The following is a 20,026-nucleotide window of genomic DNA, read 5'->3' on the forward strand; positions in this document are numbered from 1 at the left end:
TGAGTCGGAGGAAGAAAATAGTGCCGCAGTCTACACCGTAGATAAGGACATTACTTTTATTTATATTGCACAAAAGGACAAGCGTGCAATGTTCAAACTGCATCCAGGACAGAAACAGACACATTATGTTTGCGCTATAAGCGCTTTGGGGTCCTTGGGGACTGAGTAAAGCGCTATACAAATGCAGGCCAGGCCATGTTGCTAAGTGCTAACATGCGCAGACAGCATACTAACACTAAGCTAGCCAAGAGCCCAGAATGATATTAAAGCTGAGTGAATGCCAACCCAAGCCCAGCACCCAGTCCTGTTGGCTTTGTGTTCTACTCAGAGAGGTTTTGTGTAATTTCTTTGATATGCTCTTTAGCGATGGTGGTGACACTCAAAGGGGAGCCAATGAGAAATTCGTATCAATTCCATCAATTCCCAGTCAGCAGTGCAGAAGGCAAGCTCACAGAGACATAAGTACCTTGAGTTTGCGATATTTCTGACGGGCAAGATGTCCCAAACAGGCAGCCTGTAGGTGGACCAGCCAACCAGTGACCTGCTTCTCCCTCTGCTGCTCCAGATAGCACAACACACCTCGCTTCATAAACACCTAATGCACAACGGGGGGAAAAAATGTATGAGCCATATCAGCACGAAATAAATTCAGCTGTTCGAGTACAAACATGTTCTTACCCGGCTGGCACCCACGAGGATGCTCTTTTTATCCACATCCAATTCAACCAGCAGCTCTTCCACTGCCTGACACATAAGCAAACACAAAAAAGATGTTTACATGACATGATGCTGAACAAGAAAGGGAGCTGCTGCCATGTGCCATCTGACCTTTCTCTCATCGTGGCTGACAAACACTGAAGCGTAACGTTTCATGACTGAAGGAGCGAGAGCCTGGAAATGACACCTGAAATCCCCCAGAGTCATGTGCTCTGAATAACCTGCAGACAGACATGGCCACAGATTGATTTTTTAATTTGCATCAGGAATATTTGGAAAAAGGGCGAGAACATATATATATATATATATATATATATATATATATATATATATATATATATATATATATATATATATATATATATATATATATATATATATACAGGTATGTGTGTGTGTCTCTGTGTGTGAAAAAAAACCCACTCGGGGGGTCTTGATCCTTCAAGTTTTACTCTCTCTCTCAGCTATGATCCTATCTCTCAGGTCAGTCACTCTCGCACTCAACACCTTCAACGCACCTGTTGTTCTTGGGTACCAAGCCCCAAGAACAACAGTTGTGTGGGGATAATGACTTCTCCCCCCTGACGTGATGTCAGGTTTTGTGTTCACCTTGTCAGTCTCTAGTTGTGATAGGAGTTGTTTCTTCCAGATATCGGAATACCAAGCTGCTAGTTGTTTTGCCATTAATGTATATGTTGGGTGTCATAGATTCCAAATAATAGATGTGATTTACTCTGAAAGATAACATATTTTACTTGCAGAATATTTGCCTTTTAAACATGTACAACAGAACAATAACCCTAACCCTAGAATGGTCACTAATAGCTTTGTACTTGGTTTACACACAGTGTTACAGCTTGAAATATTAATGCATGAGCATGCATACCTATGCGGTATAGCTGCAGAGCTGACAGGATCTGTGTGGAGTGCAGTTGCACCCTGAGGGCTGGGATGTCAAAACTTCCATTGTCAGTCTTTGCACTGACACACTGCAGAAACACTGGCCTGGCTCGACGGATCAGATTGATAAGAGCATCCTGCATGGTGGGAAAAGCAGCAAAGAGGGAAGGAATCCAGTTACACTACAGAAATAGATGAGGATTTGATAGTGAATGCTCTGGAAACTTACTGCCTGGAGTTTTACTGCAATACACTGGGAGTGTCTGCGTATCGCTGCCATTCCCCCACTGAATGTCTTCCTGATGGTGCCATTCCTCTGCAAAGAGCGCTGGCTGCCACCCTCTAGTCCCCCCAGAGCCCGACACAGGGGGGGCAGAGAAATTCTTGGGGTGAACATGGCTTTCACAACCCCTCTGGGGAGGGCAGAGACACACTATCACAGGATGTCAAAAACATGTTTTTAACATCACTACAAGTGTGTAGCTGGTATGTGCTGTGAGTAAATGAATCATGCATGGATGAACCACACTTGTTCATACCTACTAATTAACAGTTGTTAATTACTTCATCAATGGTATATGGGCAGTCTGTTCCATGAAGTCATATAAAAACTTTCTGGGCAAGGAATTCCCAAAGTCCTGGAGCAGTGCTTCATGCTTCCTGAGATGAATATCTGTGCTCACTGCTACTTTTTAAAATGGTTTCTTAGCAAGAAAGTGTCCAGATGGAGAAGTTATTAAAAACATTCCCCTTCTCTAGATTTTCTTTCTTCTGTGCTGCCAAAACACCTGAATTTGTTTCCCTAAGGTTAATAAAAACTTTTCTTATCTCAGTTTAATCTAATTTAAACACAGTACAACTATGTGCATATGTTCAGTTTAAACACCAATATTAAAAGGAGACAGTAGCTTCTGAAAGAGGAAAGGAAACCTGTTCCTTTTACAGGGTCACAATAATTAGTTTTAGTTGGATATACAGACTTTTGACCATTTAATGACATCTAACACACCCTTTAACTGTTTGAAAGGCTTTCACCACTCTTTTAGTAAAATATTTTCCCAGGGCCATTTGCCAACTGGAGCCTACTAGAAGATATTCATTTAGACACGGCATCCTTGTGGGGCAGCCCCCAGGCCTCTGACTTACACAGTGGAGTTTTGGAGCAGACAGATGGTGTTCAGAGCAGATGGGTTGTTCTGGATGAGGCTGAACCATCCAGCCAGATCGTATCGGACAGGATCAGACCCCATCAGGTGCTTCACCTCACACTGCAGCAGCTGCTCACACTGTCGCACTGCAAGGACAAACAAACACAATTAATTCATCTTCTTTAAGTTATATGGCGCTCAAGTTTTCACTAGCAGTGTATTTTTTTACCCATGTTGCTGTAATACTGGCACACTCTTTCCACGGCCCTGTTTTCACAAGAGGCTGGCGTCACCATCTCCTCATCCAGAACCCATAAAAGACCTCTGCGGTCTTCATCTGCTGCGCGGACCTGAAACAAACACACACACACACGTACGTTTCAAGCATACATTGGGTTAAAGCATGATGATTTTCTATTGGTCAGATGGAGGATACAATGAAAAGTGAAGTAGAAAAACATTTTTATGCTAAAAGTCACAGTACATGTCATTTCTTGAACAAGATAAATGCTGGCAAACGAGCACTGTTCTTCTGGCTTCTTTTAAGGGGAGTAGTAAGGACAGACTGTAATAATAATGACAAGGAGGAAAAGTATTGGTGCGCCTCTCAGGCTACATAACCTCCAGTTGTAGGTGCTGCTGGTGAAACTATTCCCTCTGTTAATAATCGAACCCAACTCAGACAAGTTTGTCAACTTTTGATAAACTGTTATTTGGGTTGTTGCAGCAGGGCAGGGGATGATTTTAAGTAAAACTAGAAGTCTCACAAGCCTCGTAGTCTCATGCGTTCAAGACAGAAGTTATTTCTGGAGTCTCTAGAGCTGTTATCATATAACATTATACGTCAGAAATTTAAATGAGACAACTTTAAGATTCCTGCGTAAAGTTGGAAACATCAAACTCCTGGTAAGATGTCATGGCTGTTATCCTCATGCTCACATTTACGTCTTTTTACGTCACATTGCTGCGTACCTGTGGAGGTGGCTGGTCAATGGCAGAGACCACCTCAGCCGGGCTGGTCTCTGGACATTCAAACTCCACGTGGATCTTCTCCTGCAGCAGACAAAACATAAAGTCGTTCCGGCAAATGTATTTTTCTCACCTATGTACTTTTCTCACTCAGTAATAATCGGTTTAACTCATTTTTGTGTGTCATTTTCATCAAATCGGAACATATTTGTTGTAGATCTAACAATTGTATTGGTTTAATCTCAGTGAAATTGCCTCTTTTGTTAATCTTTCATCTTTGACAGACATGCATCACGACTGTGAAGATATCCCAAAGATATTAGCATACTCAGTGAAAACCAGTTAGGGCTTAAGTTCAGGGGGTAAAACTGGTACTCTTTTGTTAAAGCTGGTGTTAGTAAAGGCTGAGCAGAAAGGATCCTGGACACATTCCAGTGTGGCTGACATTTTAAAATTGCTGTGTGTGAATCCCATTCTGGCCACTTGCACATGTGAGAAACAGATCTCTTCTGGTCTGCAATTCTGTTTTTTAATGTGTGTAATTGTTATACAGATTGTTATTTTATTGATTTTCTTGTGTTTTAAAGCTCCAAAGAGGGATTGGCTATGAAAACTCTCACTCGGACCGTAAGTGCTGTTGCCTGTAAGCTGAACATGAACCAGTGCTGTATACTGGTACACAAGAGAGGGCAGCAAAACAGAGGCAAAAGTTATGGCATCAGGTTCTCAAACACAATAATTGGGTCACAAGATATCAGACTAAAACATAAACAAGTAAAACAAAGATGACAGAGTCTGTTAAAGGCAGAGAGTCTGTTCCAGTTAAGGATGGGAATCGTAGTAAGTTTGCCTGCCTGTCGATACATCTTATCGGTTCTTGCACTCTTGGTACAATCAGCTGATTTCAGCTTGTGTGTCGGAGTAGGAAAATAGTGGTGCACTTTTATTTTTAAATACGGTGCTGTTTGGTCTGTGTAGAATAATAACTTGGTAATCAATGCCTGTATTTACAGTATTTTATCTGAAAATTTTTTTTTTTTTTGCGAATTTTTCAAAGGAAAGGCCCATGTGATTTCTGTCATCATTTGCTGTATTTTCCTTTATTGTTTTAGATGAGTTATTGATTAAACTGAATCTCTTTAAGGTTTTGTCAATAGAATGATTCATTGAAAAACTTGAAACTTGAAAAACAGTGCATGTGATTCAACGTTCTGATCGGTGTCTCAATGTTAGAGTCAAAACCAGCAATTCCAACCTCATGACCTCAATAAAGAAGTCAGAGGGATATTATAAGCAATTAGGATCTTCCTGGGATCATGAATGTCTACATAAAACTTTATTTATCCTGTATGTACTCATTATTTTTACAGCATCGATCTTCTTTCAAGTCCTTCCTTTTGGGAAGCACCTTCAGCAGATCATCTGCCTCCATCTCACCCTGTCCCAGCGTCCTCTATCACACCGAACCTCTGTATGTCCTCTTTCACTACGTCCATGGATCTTCTCTGTCATCTTCCTCTTTTGCTCCTGCCTAGCAGCTCCATCTTCATCATCCTTTGTCTAATATATCCACTATCTCTCATCAGCATATGCTCCATTCATCTCAGCCTCACCTCTCTGAATCTGAACTCCTGATTTTTAGTCCTGTCCATCTCACTCCCTTCCAATGAACTGAACATCTTCAGCTCTGCCACCTCATTTGCAAACCATACATCACAGCAGGTCTCACTACCATCTACCATCTCACTACTACAAACTTTCCATTTAGCTCTTGCTGCTATCCTTCTGTCACAAATCATCCCTGACACTTGCCTTCACCCATTCCACCCTGCTTGGGCTCTTCACCTTTCTTGTGCACTGTTTGTTGCTTTGGGTGGTTGATCTCACATATTTAAACTCATCTGCCTTCAGTATCTCTGCTTCTTGCATTTTCACCTGTCCGTCTGTCTCCCTCTCATTCACACACACATATTCTGTCTTCCTTTAACTGACTTTCATTACTCTTCTCTCCAGAGCATACCTCCACCTCTTCAGGCTCTCTTCCACCTGCTCCTTACTCTTGCTGGAGATGCTAATGTCATCTGCAGACATTATAGGTCACAGATACCTATCGCCACCTTGAACCCATCTGTCACTTGTACCAGGCACCTCATCACTGCCTCTCCATCCTCATACATGTCCTGGACCACCCTCATATACTTGTCTGTACCTCCTGACTTCCTCACATTGTCACAGTTCCTCTATCATGTCTGATATCCTCTGTACTTCATCAATGCTCTCAAAGCAAACATCACATCTGTAGTGTTTTTTCTCAGCATGAGGTCATACTGCTGCTCACTGACCATCACCTCTCTTGTTGACCTAGCTTAAACAAGTCTTTACTACATCTTCATGGTATGGCTCATCAACTTTATCCCTCTGCAGTTACTACAACTCTGCACACTAGTCTTGTTCTTCACAATCTGTACTAGTACACCTCTTCTCCACTCCCCAGGCATCCCCTCACTCTTCACGATTTTGTTAAACAGACTAGTCAAAATGTCCACTGCCCTCTCTCCCAGACATCCCTATACCTGCATAGGTATGTCATTTGGACCAACATATTCTCTTCACATTTTCCCAAACGTCCTTCTTACTAATCGTCTGCACTTCCTGATTCACTAACTGTCCCCATCAATCCTCCTGTCTCGTTTTCTACATTCATCAGCACCTAAAAGTGCTCCGTCCATCTTCTCAATACTCTTTTCAGGCTTTAGAAACTGAGTTTTTATGTGTAAGTGTGCATTACTCACAGAAGATGATCACTCAGCTTGAAAGATGTAACTGTACACTGAGTTACCTGAGCGTATCTCTCGAGTGTATGTGTGAACGTATGTGAGTGGTAATGCTCCAGCAGCCTCTCTTGTAGGTAATTGTGGCAGAACTCGGACCAGCTGGCTCCTCTCTCCTCTGCTGAGTGTCGTGGGTTCCTCAGGCCTGGCGTGTCCACCACCATCACAGAGGCTAGCATCAGCTGCTGACTGCTCAGCGCCCTGCCCACAAAACACAGCCTGATTGAGTTTTACAGTTCTTTATATGTTTGTTCTTCATTCACATATCTGATGCATGAATATACAGTAGAGGGAAGGATGATCATGTGATAAGGCCCCCCTCAGTAGCGTGGTAATTACACAAAACAACAGGCGGCTGCTATAAGCACATGAAGCTGGAAACAGAAGTACAGATCAATGCGTCAGACTGTCTGCAAACTTTGTAAATGGTACACACAGATGTAGCTTGAGAAAAAGAAAGCAACATTAGCTCCTCTTATTTATTTCCCCTCATTTTCAACTCCAGGTGTTCAAACATTTGGACTTCTGTGTTCGAAGCCTTCCTTATAATCTCATATCGAGCCATTAGGCAACCCCTCAATGAAACGAGCAGTCAGTTTTAATGTTCTTTAAAAGCCAGCTGTCTTCTTACTGGCTGCTCTCAAAAATAGAAGGTTTTGAACAGTGGGCATTAGTGGTCCTGAGCCTGAAATCATCATATTAGGGATATCCCTTCGTTGTCACATCATACAGAGTAGAAGAGTAGAAAAGTGATCAGAAATTGAGTTTTCAGACTCAGATTGATTGCAGGGTAATTTGGGCCATGTTTAATATAGTCTTCAATCACTGTAGCAGAAAATATATTAAAGATAATAAGAAAAAGCACAGTAAGCCATCGTAAAGCAAAGTCTAAAGTCATGAAGCCTTGTTAGGCAGCAGTTATGAAGGCAGACTGAGAGCTTGTGATGAGGCTGTGGATCGTGTATTTAATGAGATGCATCCAGACCTGTTGATGAGTGACACGATGGCAGTGAAGAGCTCTTCATAAAGTCCAGCAGCCATTCCATTGAGGCACTGAGCAGCTGTTAGCCTCGGACCTGCGCACAACAAAGTGAATAAGGACACACTTTTCTACTCGCGTTGTTTAATGTTCTCCTTTATCCTTAAAGGCTTTATCAGGATAAATCCACTCCTACAGCACGTTGTCCTTTCTCTAAAAATGCAACTCAAAGAAAATCTGGAACCTCTGAGAGGTTAAAGCAGGTATCTTTTATCCCTGCTTTTTGGGGCCTCTGAGCTTTTTTTTAGAAGTTAAGCAGGGCTATGATAGCCCTTTGGCTAAGTCTTGAGAGGCTTCGTGTCAGCTCTCACACTAGAAAGTCAACAAATGCTACAAGTAAAATATAGGTAGGCACCCATTCAAAATTCAGAGCAACTGAATGTGACTTCAGCTCTGTGCGTCTCCAATATCACAGGTCACCACTTCATTTAATTTTATTTGTCACTGATGACCTTTTGGTGACATTTGTCACAGTCTGAGCAACAAACTGCTCCTGTGTTGTTGGGTAGATTATTCACGGACTAATCAGCTCTGCTGATCGTATCTTTTGGCTGAAGGAAAGATGTTTGGGTGGTGGAAAGGCTATGAGGCCTACATGAGTAGCTTTAATTCTGTGAATTCTTTGCAGTGCTGATGTGTTATATTGTACTGACCACCAAAGATCCCATTCTATAAACACCAGTTCATATGCCAGATGGTGCCACACATTAGCTCTTGTAACAAGATGCTTGAAGTTGTCACTGGATCAGAAAATGGTAAAGTTCCCTCTAAACAATCAAAACTGTTGGAGAATAGTGAGCTGTGTTTAGTTGGAGTCCGCACTGATGGCCTTTATTGTTCAACATAGCAGTAAGCTGAATAATGAAATATCAAACAAATTATAAATGAAAAATTGTAACCACTAAAATATATTAATGAAGCAATCTCCCTATTCACTTCCATGAGCTTTGTTTTGTTTTTTTTGTAATGATCAGCAGAGATTGAAAGCACTGATAGTGTGCAACAGGATCCTCAAACACTCTCTAAACTTTCCGCTGCTGTTTTTCACATGCTGGCTTTAGTGTGTGCGCATCTCACCTTCCTCCGATTCTGCGGCACCGCTCCTCTCTCTGCTGCCCCCGGTGGCCCTCTGCAGAAGCTGTTGAAGGTGATGTTTGAATACTGCTGTGTGCAGATCATCACCTTCACATCCAAGCACACTGCTTGCCCTCTCAGCACTGTCAAAGTTCATAAACTGTCTCCTGCCCACTGCACAACCAAAGGGAAAACTCAAAGAGGATGTGATTATGACAGCATGCACTGAACATTAGTGATGGTCGGCTCAGCAATGAGTGACAAATTTAAAGTAACTGGATCGGAGGTGGAGTGTTAGCTCGACACTATCAGGCTTTCCTAAAGAGAATCACTCTGTGTCTTGGGGTCAGTGTCTTGTCCAAGCCAGGGATCGAACGAGCAACCTTCCCATGGTTCTACCTCCTGAGCTACAGACAGGAGGTGTGTGTGTATGAGAGTGTGTAGTAACACTGTGTGACTCACAGTGAATCACTATGTTACCTTTACAGGCCCCAGCAGCTCCCAGATGGTAAATACCAGCCAGAACATGCCATATCGCCTTCTGCTCGCCGGGTGAGAAGCCCAGTGTTTCCATGGCACTCAGCAGCTTTGTGAAAGCAATGGATGCACGCTGTTTCTCCTCCACCTAAGAACAGTAAGAAAGGGAGAGGGGACAGTCTGTCTTTTCTGTTTTTGACAGCCAGATAATTAAATGAGGTGAGGGAACAGCTGAGTCACATCTTTCCATCTTATCTCCAATCACAGTCTAACTCTTTTCCCATGTGGTTTGACCACTTCACTTTCTATGTTTTGGCTCATTTTTCCATTTATATTACCTCAGAGCCTCATACTCACACAAGCATGCTGGGCAAAGGGACACCCAGAACTTTGAACTGAAGCAGAAGTGTTGGTCAATCTTCTAAATTAGAATTGTTCATTCACTGACTTCTGTCATTGTGTCAAATGCAGCGACCCCATCCAAATACGGTTAGTGAATGCTTGTGTCCCTATTTAGTTTTTCTCAGCTACCACACAAAGTACAGATTTATGATCTACAGGGATACAAAAGGGTTAGTTTTGTTGACTACCTTTGTGTTCCTCAGCAGCATTATCATATAGTACGAGTAGACATGAGCAGCCACATTGTGAGTGGGTGAAACCCCCAGCTGGGGCTATTCGCCAGCACTCATTTCAACTAGAATGATTATTAATAGAACCACGGTTCTCTCAGGAGAGCTATTTCTCACTCTGTGCAGTCTACGCAAGCACAACACCGCCCAGAGCCGGTGAGTTCCAAGCTGCAAGCTCAGCCTCAGGATATTTGTGGAGAAATAAAATTAATATTATTTATTATAATTATTGGTTTGATTTACTTTACTTGTTTTCCCATCTAGACAGTGCTGCACTTTATTTATTTGTTTTCTGTAGGAGGGGAAGGAATATTTATGATTTCTTATTTCATGTTGAAGAACTTTGTTTCAGAAATTTAAACCTTTTTGAGGAAAATGCTGCATCTGCATCTCTTTGCCTTCTATTAACATTTCCTGTAGGTTTAAATATCTTGGGTAAATTCAGTACTTTCTCTTTCCTTTAATATCCACAGAGCAGTTCTTTACAGTTTATTAAACAGGGACTGGACCAGCACGCTAATGGTTCCCAATGCAAAGCAACACAAAGTAGTTCCATACATCAGAACACTTTCTGAACAGTAGCTGTCTCTGAGGCTGTGACCACAGCTGCAGCTGTGCTGTGACTATTCTGGCTCTGGCTGTTACACAGTGTACAGAACAGGTCACAGAAAAGCCCCCAAAAAGTGCAAAATATACAACATTTAAATTAGTTACTCGCTCTGCTGTAAAGACTTGATGGCATTAATGAAAAACACATGTTTGAAGCAGCATTCACGCAGCAGTGCCATCAGTTGTCATATATTACAGCGGTTCCAGAAAAATTCGGTCTAAAGTCTGAAAGTGATTTCCATTTTAGAGGAAAAGGGAAAAACACAACTTTCTCCTGACTTCCTTTGTTTCTTCTTCTGATAATCAGCAAATATGCAAGGTCACTGTGAACGCTCCTCTTCCACAGAACATCGTAAAATGTGAAGCTTAGGGAAGAAAACCTTACCCACGTTATTCATTTTCATTGAGTTTTCCTAGCCAGATATTACAAATGAATATTTCCCAGTTGCCACTGAATATAGCATTACACCTGTGTTCATGCAAAACAGAACTGCCCTGTGCTGGACTTCTCCACTTACGGTTATGTTGCCTGTTATACCATGACGTGTGATATAGTGGTAAAAAGAGACCCTTCTGATGCACTTACTGTACCTTGGCGGGATGAACAATACCAAAGGAGTTGAATTCAGAGAGCTGGTGTAGCTGCAGTTCGATCCTAATATAGAATCAGAAATGGGAAAATAGGTTGTTATGTGGCAAATCAGTAGCTCTATAAAGGAAGAATCTGCAACAAACACCTTCAGCTGCTGCTGCTTCAGCAGGACCACAACTAGAACATAAGAAGTTATGAGGGCTTAAAGATTTGGGGAAAATGTGGACAAATTAAAAAAGTGACAGATTTGAGTCCAACCCTACGATATCTACTTTGAGGGCCAGTAACGTTTCATAATGTGAAGGTAAATTTCCTGTTGCGTCATTAAATATGTTGAATAAATAGTGCATTTCTTAAACAAATCTGCCTATTAACCTTTACTGGAGATTACCTCATCTCTGCGCTGAGTCCTGCCAGCATCTGAGAGAAGACCAGGAAGTTACTTTCTCCCTGAATTTTCTGGCACACTTTCCATTTGTCCAACATCAAGGTCTGAATGATGGAGAAGCAGGACAAAAAGGAGGAAAAGGAACAGAAGTCACGAATCCCAATTTACACAGCCATGTTTGACTAACTTACATGGGTTTGTGTCTGGGCTACATGCCTGTAGGTGTCCAGCGGCGGCTTGTCCAGCATGGTTAAAATCCAATGAGAAAACCATAGCAAATCGAGACGACGCATCACTGTGCTTAGAGCTCACACAGCCAAAAGACCTCAGGATAGTGAACATAGCCTGAACACGCTCCACTAGTGAAAGAAATAGCAATAATCACAGTAGGGAAGTGGAGGAAAACAAGCTGAAGCAAACATTTCAGCAAAATAAACCTACAGGCTCGCTAAAAACAGGACACCCTCTATTACATCGAAGGTTTTACCTCTCAGGACAGACTAAAAATAATCCTTCCTCGGCAGATTTTAAAATTACTTGAATGAGAGTAACACATGACATATCGCACATAGTTATAGTCATAGTTTATTTAACAAAACACTACTTGCACCTCACAATTTAATAGCTTACATTAGCCGTATTAACTTGAAGTAATCTTTATTGTGTGATACCGTCAGTCTCTCACAGAGAAATTTTGATCCACAAACTCCCTGAAAGGTTATTTTTCATCATTTTTCTTACATGTTGATGTGTATAACGTTCATTGAATATAGTTTTGGGATTCATTTAAGATTCATAGTTGTAGCGACTCACTCACAGTCACTGAAATGACAGACTAGTACCAGTTTCAAGTTTTAGTGCTGATCATTAACACTTTAAAAACCTAAACAGTTTTCATTTTTACAACGCACGCTCACCACTCATGTTCTCTCCTGCTGTGCCAGCTTGTTTGATAAGAGCATGTGTGAAGGTCTGACATGCCGTGGTCTTGCCCGTCCCGCTGCGTCCCAATGCACACACACTGTGATCCCTTCTGGTGCCAACCATAGACATGTAGACCCGTTTGACCAGGGCAGCCAGGGCAGGAGGAGCATCCCACACAGACTCCCCTCGCCGTGACTTTGGGGTCTAATAGAGAAAAAAAGAAGATAAACATAAAATGTTGCACATACTTAATAAGCTTTGTAGTTTCATAGGGTTACTGATCTGTAAATGTGTGTAAATTTTACCTTGCTGTGGGTCTGTAACGGGGGCCAGAAGTTGACCAGGTTTGGTCCTGCATGTGTCAGTGGAAGATTTGCTTTAGCTCGACTGGTCAGAGTGTGCAGAGCTCCACATTCATTCACGCTCTGCAGGTCACTCAGATCCTCACACAGGTCGAGCTCTGGTGGATTACACTGTGGAGGAACAGCATCTCCATTAATTGGTTCAAATGTGAAAGAGTTAGTCTCAGATTTCACACAGATTACACCCTGGGAAAACTGTTTTCTTCTGTCTTAGTGGAGATGCTTTATAGAGTTATTAAAAAATGCTGCCTTTTTAAAACTTTGATATCACTAATGTTATTGTTCTGGATTAAGATAAGATGACAAACCAAAATATGTTTATGTCTATACAAATTCCCAAACTATTTCAATTCAGCATCCTGAATGAAACAAAATGCTAATTAACCAAAAACTAAGATCATTTCAGTTTTTCAGTTTTGTTTATATAAATTAAATTATTATTTGAAATTATTCTTTCTTTCTCAGGATGTACCAAACTGTAGATTTTGCCGCTCCTAACATTGTAGCAGTTTCTTGGATGGGTTTTTTTTTGTTTTTCGGTTTTCACCTGCATGGAGAGCTCCTTTTGTGCTGGTCCTGAGTCCTGTGACTCAGTGGTTTTGGTTTTTAATATTCTTTGATTCAGTTAGTGTCTGGTTGTATTTTAGTGATTTTTAGATCTTGGATTTTGTTTCTTTGCCTCCCCTGTGTTACATGTTTTCTTGTCTAGTCTCCCCGGTCTCTATGTCGTGCATCTCCTGGTCAAGTCTACATCTCCATGCCAGTCTTGTGTCTCATGTCCTGTGTTCAGTGTTTTGAGTTTTGCTTCCCCTTTGTCTCGTCATGTTTGGTTGCTCTCCTGCTGTTTCTCATTTCCTCGTTTGTTTTTCATAAATTTAGTTTATGGATTATTTCCCAGCAACTAAAGCTGCCACTTTAAGTATAAAGTGTCACACAGCCACACATGACAACTTTGGACACATGTTGTCTGTTTCACAGCAAAATCTTCCAAATGCAAGCACCACACCTCAAATCAACCCCAGCACTATTATCTGTTTAATTAAAAATGACATAACAAAGGAATTGCCCACACCTGCCCATGAAATAGGCTTTGACTCAATTGTCCAATTTTGGTCCTTTTCAAAAGTGGCACATGTTAAGGAGCTGAAACTCCAAAACTCTTCATCCAATTTGAATAAATTGTAATCTTATGTCCCTTGAGACCTCCAGTAATTCTCCAGAACCACAAACTTCACTTGGTTCTTTTCAGGAACACCGTCTGAACCTCATCATGCTGAACGTATTCTACTTCTCATTGGATTTGTGTTTTGGCTGCGGGAAATTGTTTCTTTACTGATCTTTTCCTGCCTTATGTCACTAGACTTGATATGACTGCGCTATGCTGTTGCTGCTGACTCCAGTAAATTCCACAAGACATGCTGTGTAAGTAAATACAAACAACAACAGTTTAGATGCACCTCTGCAAAGCACAGATGTGCTCTCTTATGTATATGTATTTAGGGAGAAGAGGTTTTTTTAACCTCTTACCTTAACATTCAAGACTGGTGAATGTCTTGAATGTTTTCCACTAGTTTTCCATTTGTGAGTAACATAAAATTATTTTTGTCAATGTAGAATGATGGACACCAGACTGTTTGGATATGACCTTATAACCCTTCCAAGAAGCCTTTTCTGTCTTACCACAAATGTGAGTAGCAAACTGTTAAATGAATGATGACAAGGTCCTGTCATATGTCATATGTCCTGTGTTTTAGTTCATCTGAGGTTGCATGTACCCCAATTTAAAACCTACTGAGGACCAGATGATTTTGTATTCTTCCTGATATAATAATAATGGATTGCATTTATGTAGCACTTTTCTAGACACTCAAAGCACATTATAATTCCACTCTCACATTCACACACTGGTAGAGGCAAGCTCCAGTTGTAGCCACAGCTGCCATATCGCAGGTGAAGTGTCTTGCCCAAGGACACAACGACCAGGACGGACAAAGCTGGGGATCGAGCCGGCAACCTTCCGGTTACAAGATGAGCTTCCCAAACCAAAAAAAGGGCACAATGAAAAGTGCTTCATATAATGTTTGCAGTTTTTTTTTTAAATCATATCCCTAAAAGACCTTATCCTTAAATTTCACATCACTGTAACATCACTGTAACAGGACTGGTATAAAAAGCTTTAACTTTAAGAAAATGTGTGCTAAATCTCCAAAATTTAATGGAGATTTATGCATTACTCTGTGCTGATACGTTTAAATGTTGACCTTTTTGTCATATGAAATTCTCATCTGGTTTGTTTCTTAAAGAAAGGGTTGTTGAAAGGTTTGCATTAGAAACAAAGGACAAGTTGATGTGCAAACTCTTACATGATTTGGACAGTAATAGAACCAGAAGGACACTTCTAGTCTGATCTACCTTCTCAACTTCATACTCGGAGACATCATGCACTGAGCCGTCCGTCTCAAGCCGGACCCTCACCCGGCCCTCGGACAGCTCTGGTGTGCCTTCATCTGGCTTCAGCTGAGTAGCTGAAAAGAGGAGAAATGAAGTTATGTCTTTGAAAGCACACATACAGACACCCTGTGAACTGAGGTGTGGAAATATCAAGGATCTTCAAGGCTACAATCAAGACTTGTTTTTTGTGTGAATGAGTCAGCAGTTATAGATCCATCCATGTGTAACTGTGGTTTCTGTTAGGGGTTAAATGTTCTTCAAAATGTACTTATAGCTAGCATGCATACTGTAGTGTGTGCGTGTGTGTTGTTTTCAATGCATACCACGGATGAAATCATCCTTGTCGACGTACCACACAGTTCCAGCTTCATACCACACATCCCTAACCTGAGAGAAAGCAGCATGAGAGGAACAAAGAGAAGAACAGTAACTACTTTTTGGCTGCACAGTTTCTATAATGCATGATCATTTAGTGTGCCACAGCATTGAATACCATTGTTTTCAGAGTTTACTTCTAGTGAAGTCACATTTAAAGTGTAGTGTTTTTCTTTATTTTCTGCTACATTTTCAAATAATCCCTGTGAGCTCAAAGCTCAGCTTTCAGACATAGAAACAGAAGACTATAGAATAAATGAGGACAACAATAAAACATATAAGTGTAAATAAGGAAAATTATCCATCCGTCTTCTTCCACTTATCTGGGGCCGGGTCCCAGGGGCAGCAGACTAAGCAGAGAAACCCAGATCTCCCTCTCCCTGGCCACCTCATCCAGCATGTCCAGGGGAAAACCAAGGGGTTCCCAGGCCAGCCAAGAGATATAATCTCTCCAGCGTGTCCTGAGTCTGCCCCGGGTCCTCACACAGGAGGTGCCCAGGAGGCATCCCTGTCAGAAGCCCGAACCACCTCAACCTGCTCCTTTCAATGTGGAGGAGCAGCGGCTCTACTCTGAGCCCCTCTCAGATGGCCGAATTCCTCACCATATCTCCTGGGAGAAGCCAGCAACCTTTCTGAGGAAGTTTATTTCATCCATTTGTATCCGCGATCTCGTTCTTTCCGTCACTACCATAGTTTGTAACCATAGTTAAAGTAGATCACCTGGTAAATTGAGAGCTTTGCTTTTCCATTCAGCTCTCTTCATCACGACGGATCAACCATATGTACATTTTTTATAATTACTTATATAACTGTCACACTAGTTTCTTTCCTTTTGTTTAGGCTTTTCATCATATGTTGGACAGAATGACAGTGGATTAGGTAGTGAATTGTATTGTCTGAGATTTAAAGATCTTAAAATGACTTAAATGTAACTTTTGTTTGTCTCCGTAAACATTTTGATTCCCACTATGCACATAGGTCAAACTACTGAAGTATGCAAATACAAAAAACCCCTAAAAGAACCTTTAGTTTTGGATTACTTTGTTGTTTCTCTATTGAATGGAATGGTAATATTTAATATCTACATAAATGGGTACTGTCACACCAGACAGTACGAAAGGTGGACGTAGCTACCACGACGTCACCTGTTGGTTTCAAATACTGTTCTGAAGATTTAAGATGAATGTTTATGCTGTTGCCATCATGGTTGCAAGAATCCAGTGGTGAGCTCCAATGATCCATTTTGCTTTTAATGGTTCTTAGCTGAGAGACGTGACCCAGAAATATCCATGTGGCAGCCATAAGAAGATCTAATCAAATTCTCTGAATACTAAGGAAAGGAGCTTCAATGCTTCCTTTATTGCTTCCTTTAGCTAAGGAGGACCATTCGTTATGAAAGGAGATTAAAAATCACCGCCTCATAATTCATTGTGATGGATCATCCCACAATTCACAAAAACCATCGAAATAATGACCAAAATGTTAATTGTAACTGCATTTTCCATTTTATGCCATAACTGATGTAGTTTGAGTTTTTAACAACAGTTTGTTACACTCACATCTGAAATCTGATCATCACACTGCTGGAATAAAAACTACTTCTTGTTGAGTCTTTGTTTTGCATGAACAATATATTATATAATAATTATTATTATGGAGGGCATATTATTTTGTTCATAGAAATAAACAGTTTGAAGGAAAGCAGCTGCACTGGATCACAGCAGGTAAATATAAGAAAATCTGATCTTTTCATTTCATATGCTACTAGATATTATTGTGATTATTGCGATAGCAGGGTGATCTGCAAACAATGTGCTGTATGTCAATAGGGGAGCACTGCAGGATTACTAAGGAAAAATAATGCAGCATTAACTCAGGTTTCTCTTTAAAAACACCACAACAATTCAGATAAATTTGAGGAGACTAGCGCTTTTGTAGAGATGTGGCAAAGAAAAGTCACTCGCTGTGTGCACACTGCTGAGAAAAAGATGCTTGCAACTGACAAGTCATTAGCCATTGAGCAAACTGAAAACATCACAGCTAATCCTCCTGTGTCAAATACAGTATCATCAAAAACATATAAACTAAAACCCTACAAATTAGGTTTATTTTTATTCAGTATGATCCACAACGAGTAGAACAATGAACTAATCGCCATAGGTGTCGCCATCTAATGGCCTCCAGACAGAATGCAAGTTTAAGGCACTTCCCCGCTGGCTTTACTTTTCCAACCACAAAGCTACATCCACTTTTTTCACTGTCTATGTCTCGTGAATGTCTCAACTAAGGCAGATGAGGGATCTGAATGCAGGGCATAAAGTAGATACATTTTTATTGGAATTTAAATGTTAGTTTTAAAAGGAAACGGTGTCACAAAAAGGGGAAAAAATCCATTAAAAATATTATTTTAATGTAGAAGAGTTTCCAAGTATTCTGCAGGCCTCAGACTATCTGTAAGACCGGATGACAAAAGCATACATACCTCCTTCCTGGCATTCTCTGTCACAGTTGTCTCTGTTTGCATTCCCTCTGGCTCCTGCCTCTCCTCCATCCCCTTCTCTTTCTCCTTCCCTTGCCCAAATTCCTCTATCCTCTCCTTCTTTGTATGCTCCTCCATATTTTTGCTCTTCTTTTCAGTCCTTCTGTCCCACTGTTGCAGCTTCTGCTTTGGGGGCTCTGGTGTTACGTCTGGTCTGGTTTCAGGTTTACCCCTGGAGTCAGGAGTCACTATGTGGCACTGAGATGAGGACCTGCCATCTGGCTGTGCTGAGTTGCGTCCTTGAGGTTGGCTGTTGTCGCTGTTGTCGCTGAATTGCTCTGTCCGCAGGGACATTTCTGCCTCGAGGATTGGAGGAGTCTGATCTGGGAGTAGAAACTGTTGCACCAGGTTGTCACTCAGTTTGTTTGGCTGTAGTGGGAAGAAAAAAGTAACAGGCCTCCTTTGACTGTTAACTGAAGGTTATGCATGCATTGTACTTGTGTGTAGTAGTGCTACTGGAAATAGTGGGTGATGTGTCACAGTCTGCTGGTGCTTTTGTTGTGTCTTCTGCTTATGTTGTTACTTTCTTTTATTTCTTCTGTTAGACTGTTCCATAATTTCACTCCCGCTATTGAGATAGACATACTTTTTAAAGTTGTTCTAGCACTTTGTATTTTAAAAGTATAATGTGTGGTTTCCAACAGACCTTTTGGTCAATGATCACACCAAGAATTTTTTTTTTGATACTTTTCTTTTGGTTTCCAAATAACATAAATTTGGTTTTATCTAGATTCAATGATAACTTATTTATATCAAACCACTTTAATATCGTTAATTCCTGTGTGATCATCTCCAAAACCTGTGGCAACTTCACTCCTGAACAAAATATATTTGTGTCATCTGCAAATATTACAAACTTTAGAATCTGCGATACTCTGCAAATATCATTTATGTACATAATAAACATTTTTGGAGCCAATACTGAACCTTGATGTACTCCACAAGCAATATCCATCAAATTAGATTTATATTCATTTATTTGTACATATTGTTGCCTATTCCCTACATAGCTTTTTAACTAGTCCAAACCACTCCCCTAAACCTGTACCTTTCCAGTTTTTTTAATCATGAAATTTTTAATAGAATTTCATGATTAACAGTATCAAATGCCTTCTTTAGATCTAAGAAAACTCCAAGTGTGTACCTCTTATTATCCATACATTCTGTTATCTCTTCCATTAAATCTCTCAATGCCAAAGCTAGCAATAGATAGAGAAAATCAGTTTTATCCAAAGAAGCCCATCTGGCCCTTCTCTGGCTGTCATTACATTACTGACATTGTTTTCTCCAGCCTAGAGAAGGCCATTCCAGAGGCATCTGAGTGAGAGGGTGCCACTTTATTAGGCACACCTGTGGCCTAATTAAATGACTAGTCACGTTTTTAGTTGCAGACCAACTCTGGTATTGGCAACACTAAGATCTTTAAGATTCAATAAGATATTGAGAGATGGAAATGAATGACTTACTGGCCTTTCTTCTTTGACCTCTGGCTCTTTATGTTTGGTCTCTTTCTCTGAATCTCTGACGAGCTGCTTGAGGAAACCACCTGGCAGAACTGACAGAGGCGGATGTGGTACCGTTGTGACAATTGGCTTGTTTTCCTCCTTTATCTGTAGTTTGGTCCATTGATGATTCAGGCAGAACAAACAAAATAGAAAGTCATTGTATGGTTTGGATGCAGTGTGCAGTCCATTGGGCATGCACATCAGGCATGCACTGCATGCTCAGCGGAGAGTTAAACAAGTCAGATGCATACGTTGACAATGTATGACAAATGTGTTGGAAAGCGAAAGAGATTTCTTACAGTTCTTATCAAACACTTTATTTTGACCAACACTCAAACATGAGTTCATCAAAACTGCTCCACAGGGTTTAGAATAAGTCCAAAAAGGGGAGGCAGTGTGTGGCACAGTGGACATAAATGAATGTGAGTCCTTTAAAGGCCTTTTTGTAATTAGCTTCCTTCAGCACTTTTAGCACCATGCAGGGTCATAAACAG

At 40.9% G+C, this 20,026-nt stretch overlaps 1 protein-coding gene across 1 annotated transcript in view; it reads right to left on the reverse strand.

The window, feature by feature from the left end:
* Window positions 1-19,733, reverse strand: part of myo18b (myosin XVIIIB) — a 62,160-nt gene extending 42,427 nt beyond the window's left edge. The window contains exons 1-21 of the mRNA XM_080304516.1: window positions 19,494-19,733; window positions 17,971-18,396; window positions 15,437-15,500; window positions 15,075-15,187; window positions 12,606-12,773; window positions 12,294-12,504; window positions 11,593-11,735; window positions 11,380-11,480; window positions 10,988-11,051; window positions 9,159-9,303; window positions 8,682-8,852; window positions 7,551-7,641; window positions 6,574-6,766; window positions 3,738-3,818; window positions 2,995-3,115; window positions 2,764-2,911; window positions 1,847-2,030; window positions 1,604-1,754; window positions 829-938; window positions 679-744; window positions 467-595 (exon numbers count right to left, since the gene is read on the reverse strand). Coding sequence (XP_080160642.1) covers window positions 467-595; window positions 679-744; window positions 829-938; window positions 1,604-1,754; window positions 1,847-2,030; window positions 2,764-2,911; window positions 2,995-3,115; window positions 3,738-3,818; window positions 6,574-6,766; window positions 7,551-7,641; window positions 8,682-8,852; window positions 9,159-9,303; window positions 10,988-11,051; window positions 11,380-11,480; window positions 11,593-11,735; window positions 12,294-12,504; window positions 12,606-12,773; window positions 15,075-15,187; window positions 15,437-15,500; window positions 17,971-18,396; window positions 19,494-19,733 — 3,120 coding nt within the window. The remainder of the gene's footprint in view (window positions 1-466; window positions 596-678; window positions 745-828; window positions 939-1,603; window positions 1,755-1,846; window positions 2,031-2,763; window positions 2,912-2,994; window positions 3,116-3,737; window positions 3,819-6,573; window positions 6,767-7,550; window positions 7,642-8,681; window positions 8,853-9,158; window positions 9,304-10,987; window positions 11,052-11,379; window positions 11,481-11,592; window positions 11,736-12,293; window positions 12,505-12,605; window positions 12,774-15,074; window positions 15,188-15,436; window positions 15,501-17,970; window positions 18,397-19,493) is intronic.
* Window positions 19,734-20,026: the final 293 nt, after the last annotated feature.

The sequence above is a fragment of the Astatotilapia calliptera genome, chromosome 7 (genome assembly GCF_964374335.1).
Source record: "Astatotilapia calliptera chromosome 7, fAstCal68.1, whole genome shotgun sequence".
In the NCBI taxonomy this organism is placed as follows: domain Eukaryota; kingdom Metazoa; phylum Chordata; class Actinopteri; order Cichliformes; family Cichlidae; genus Astatotilapia; species Astatotilapia calliptera.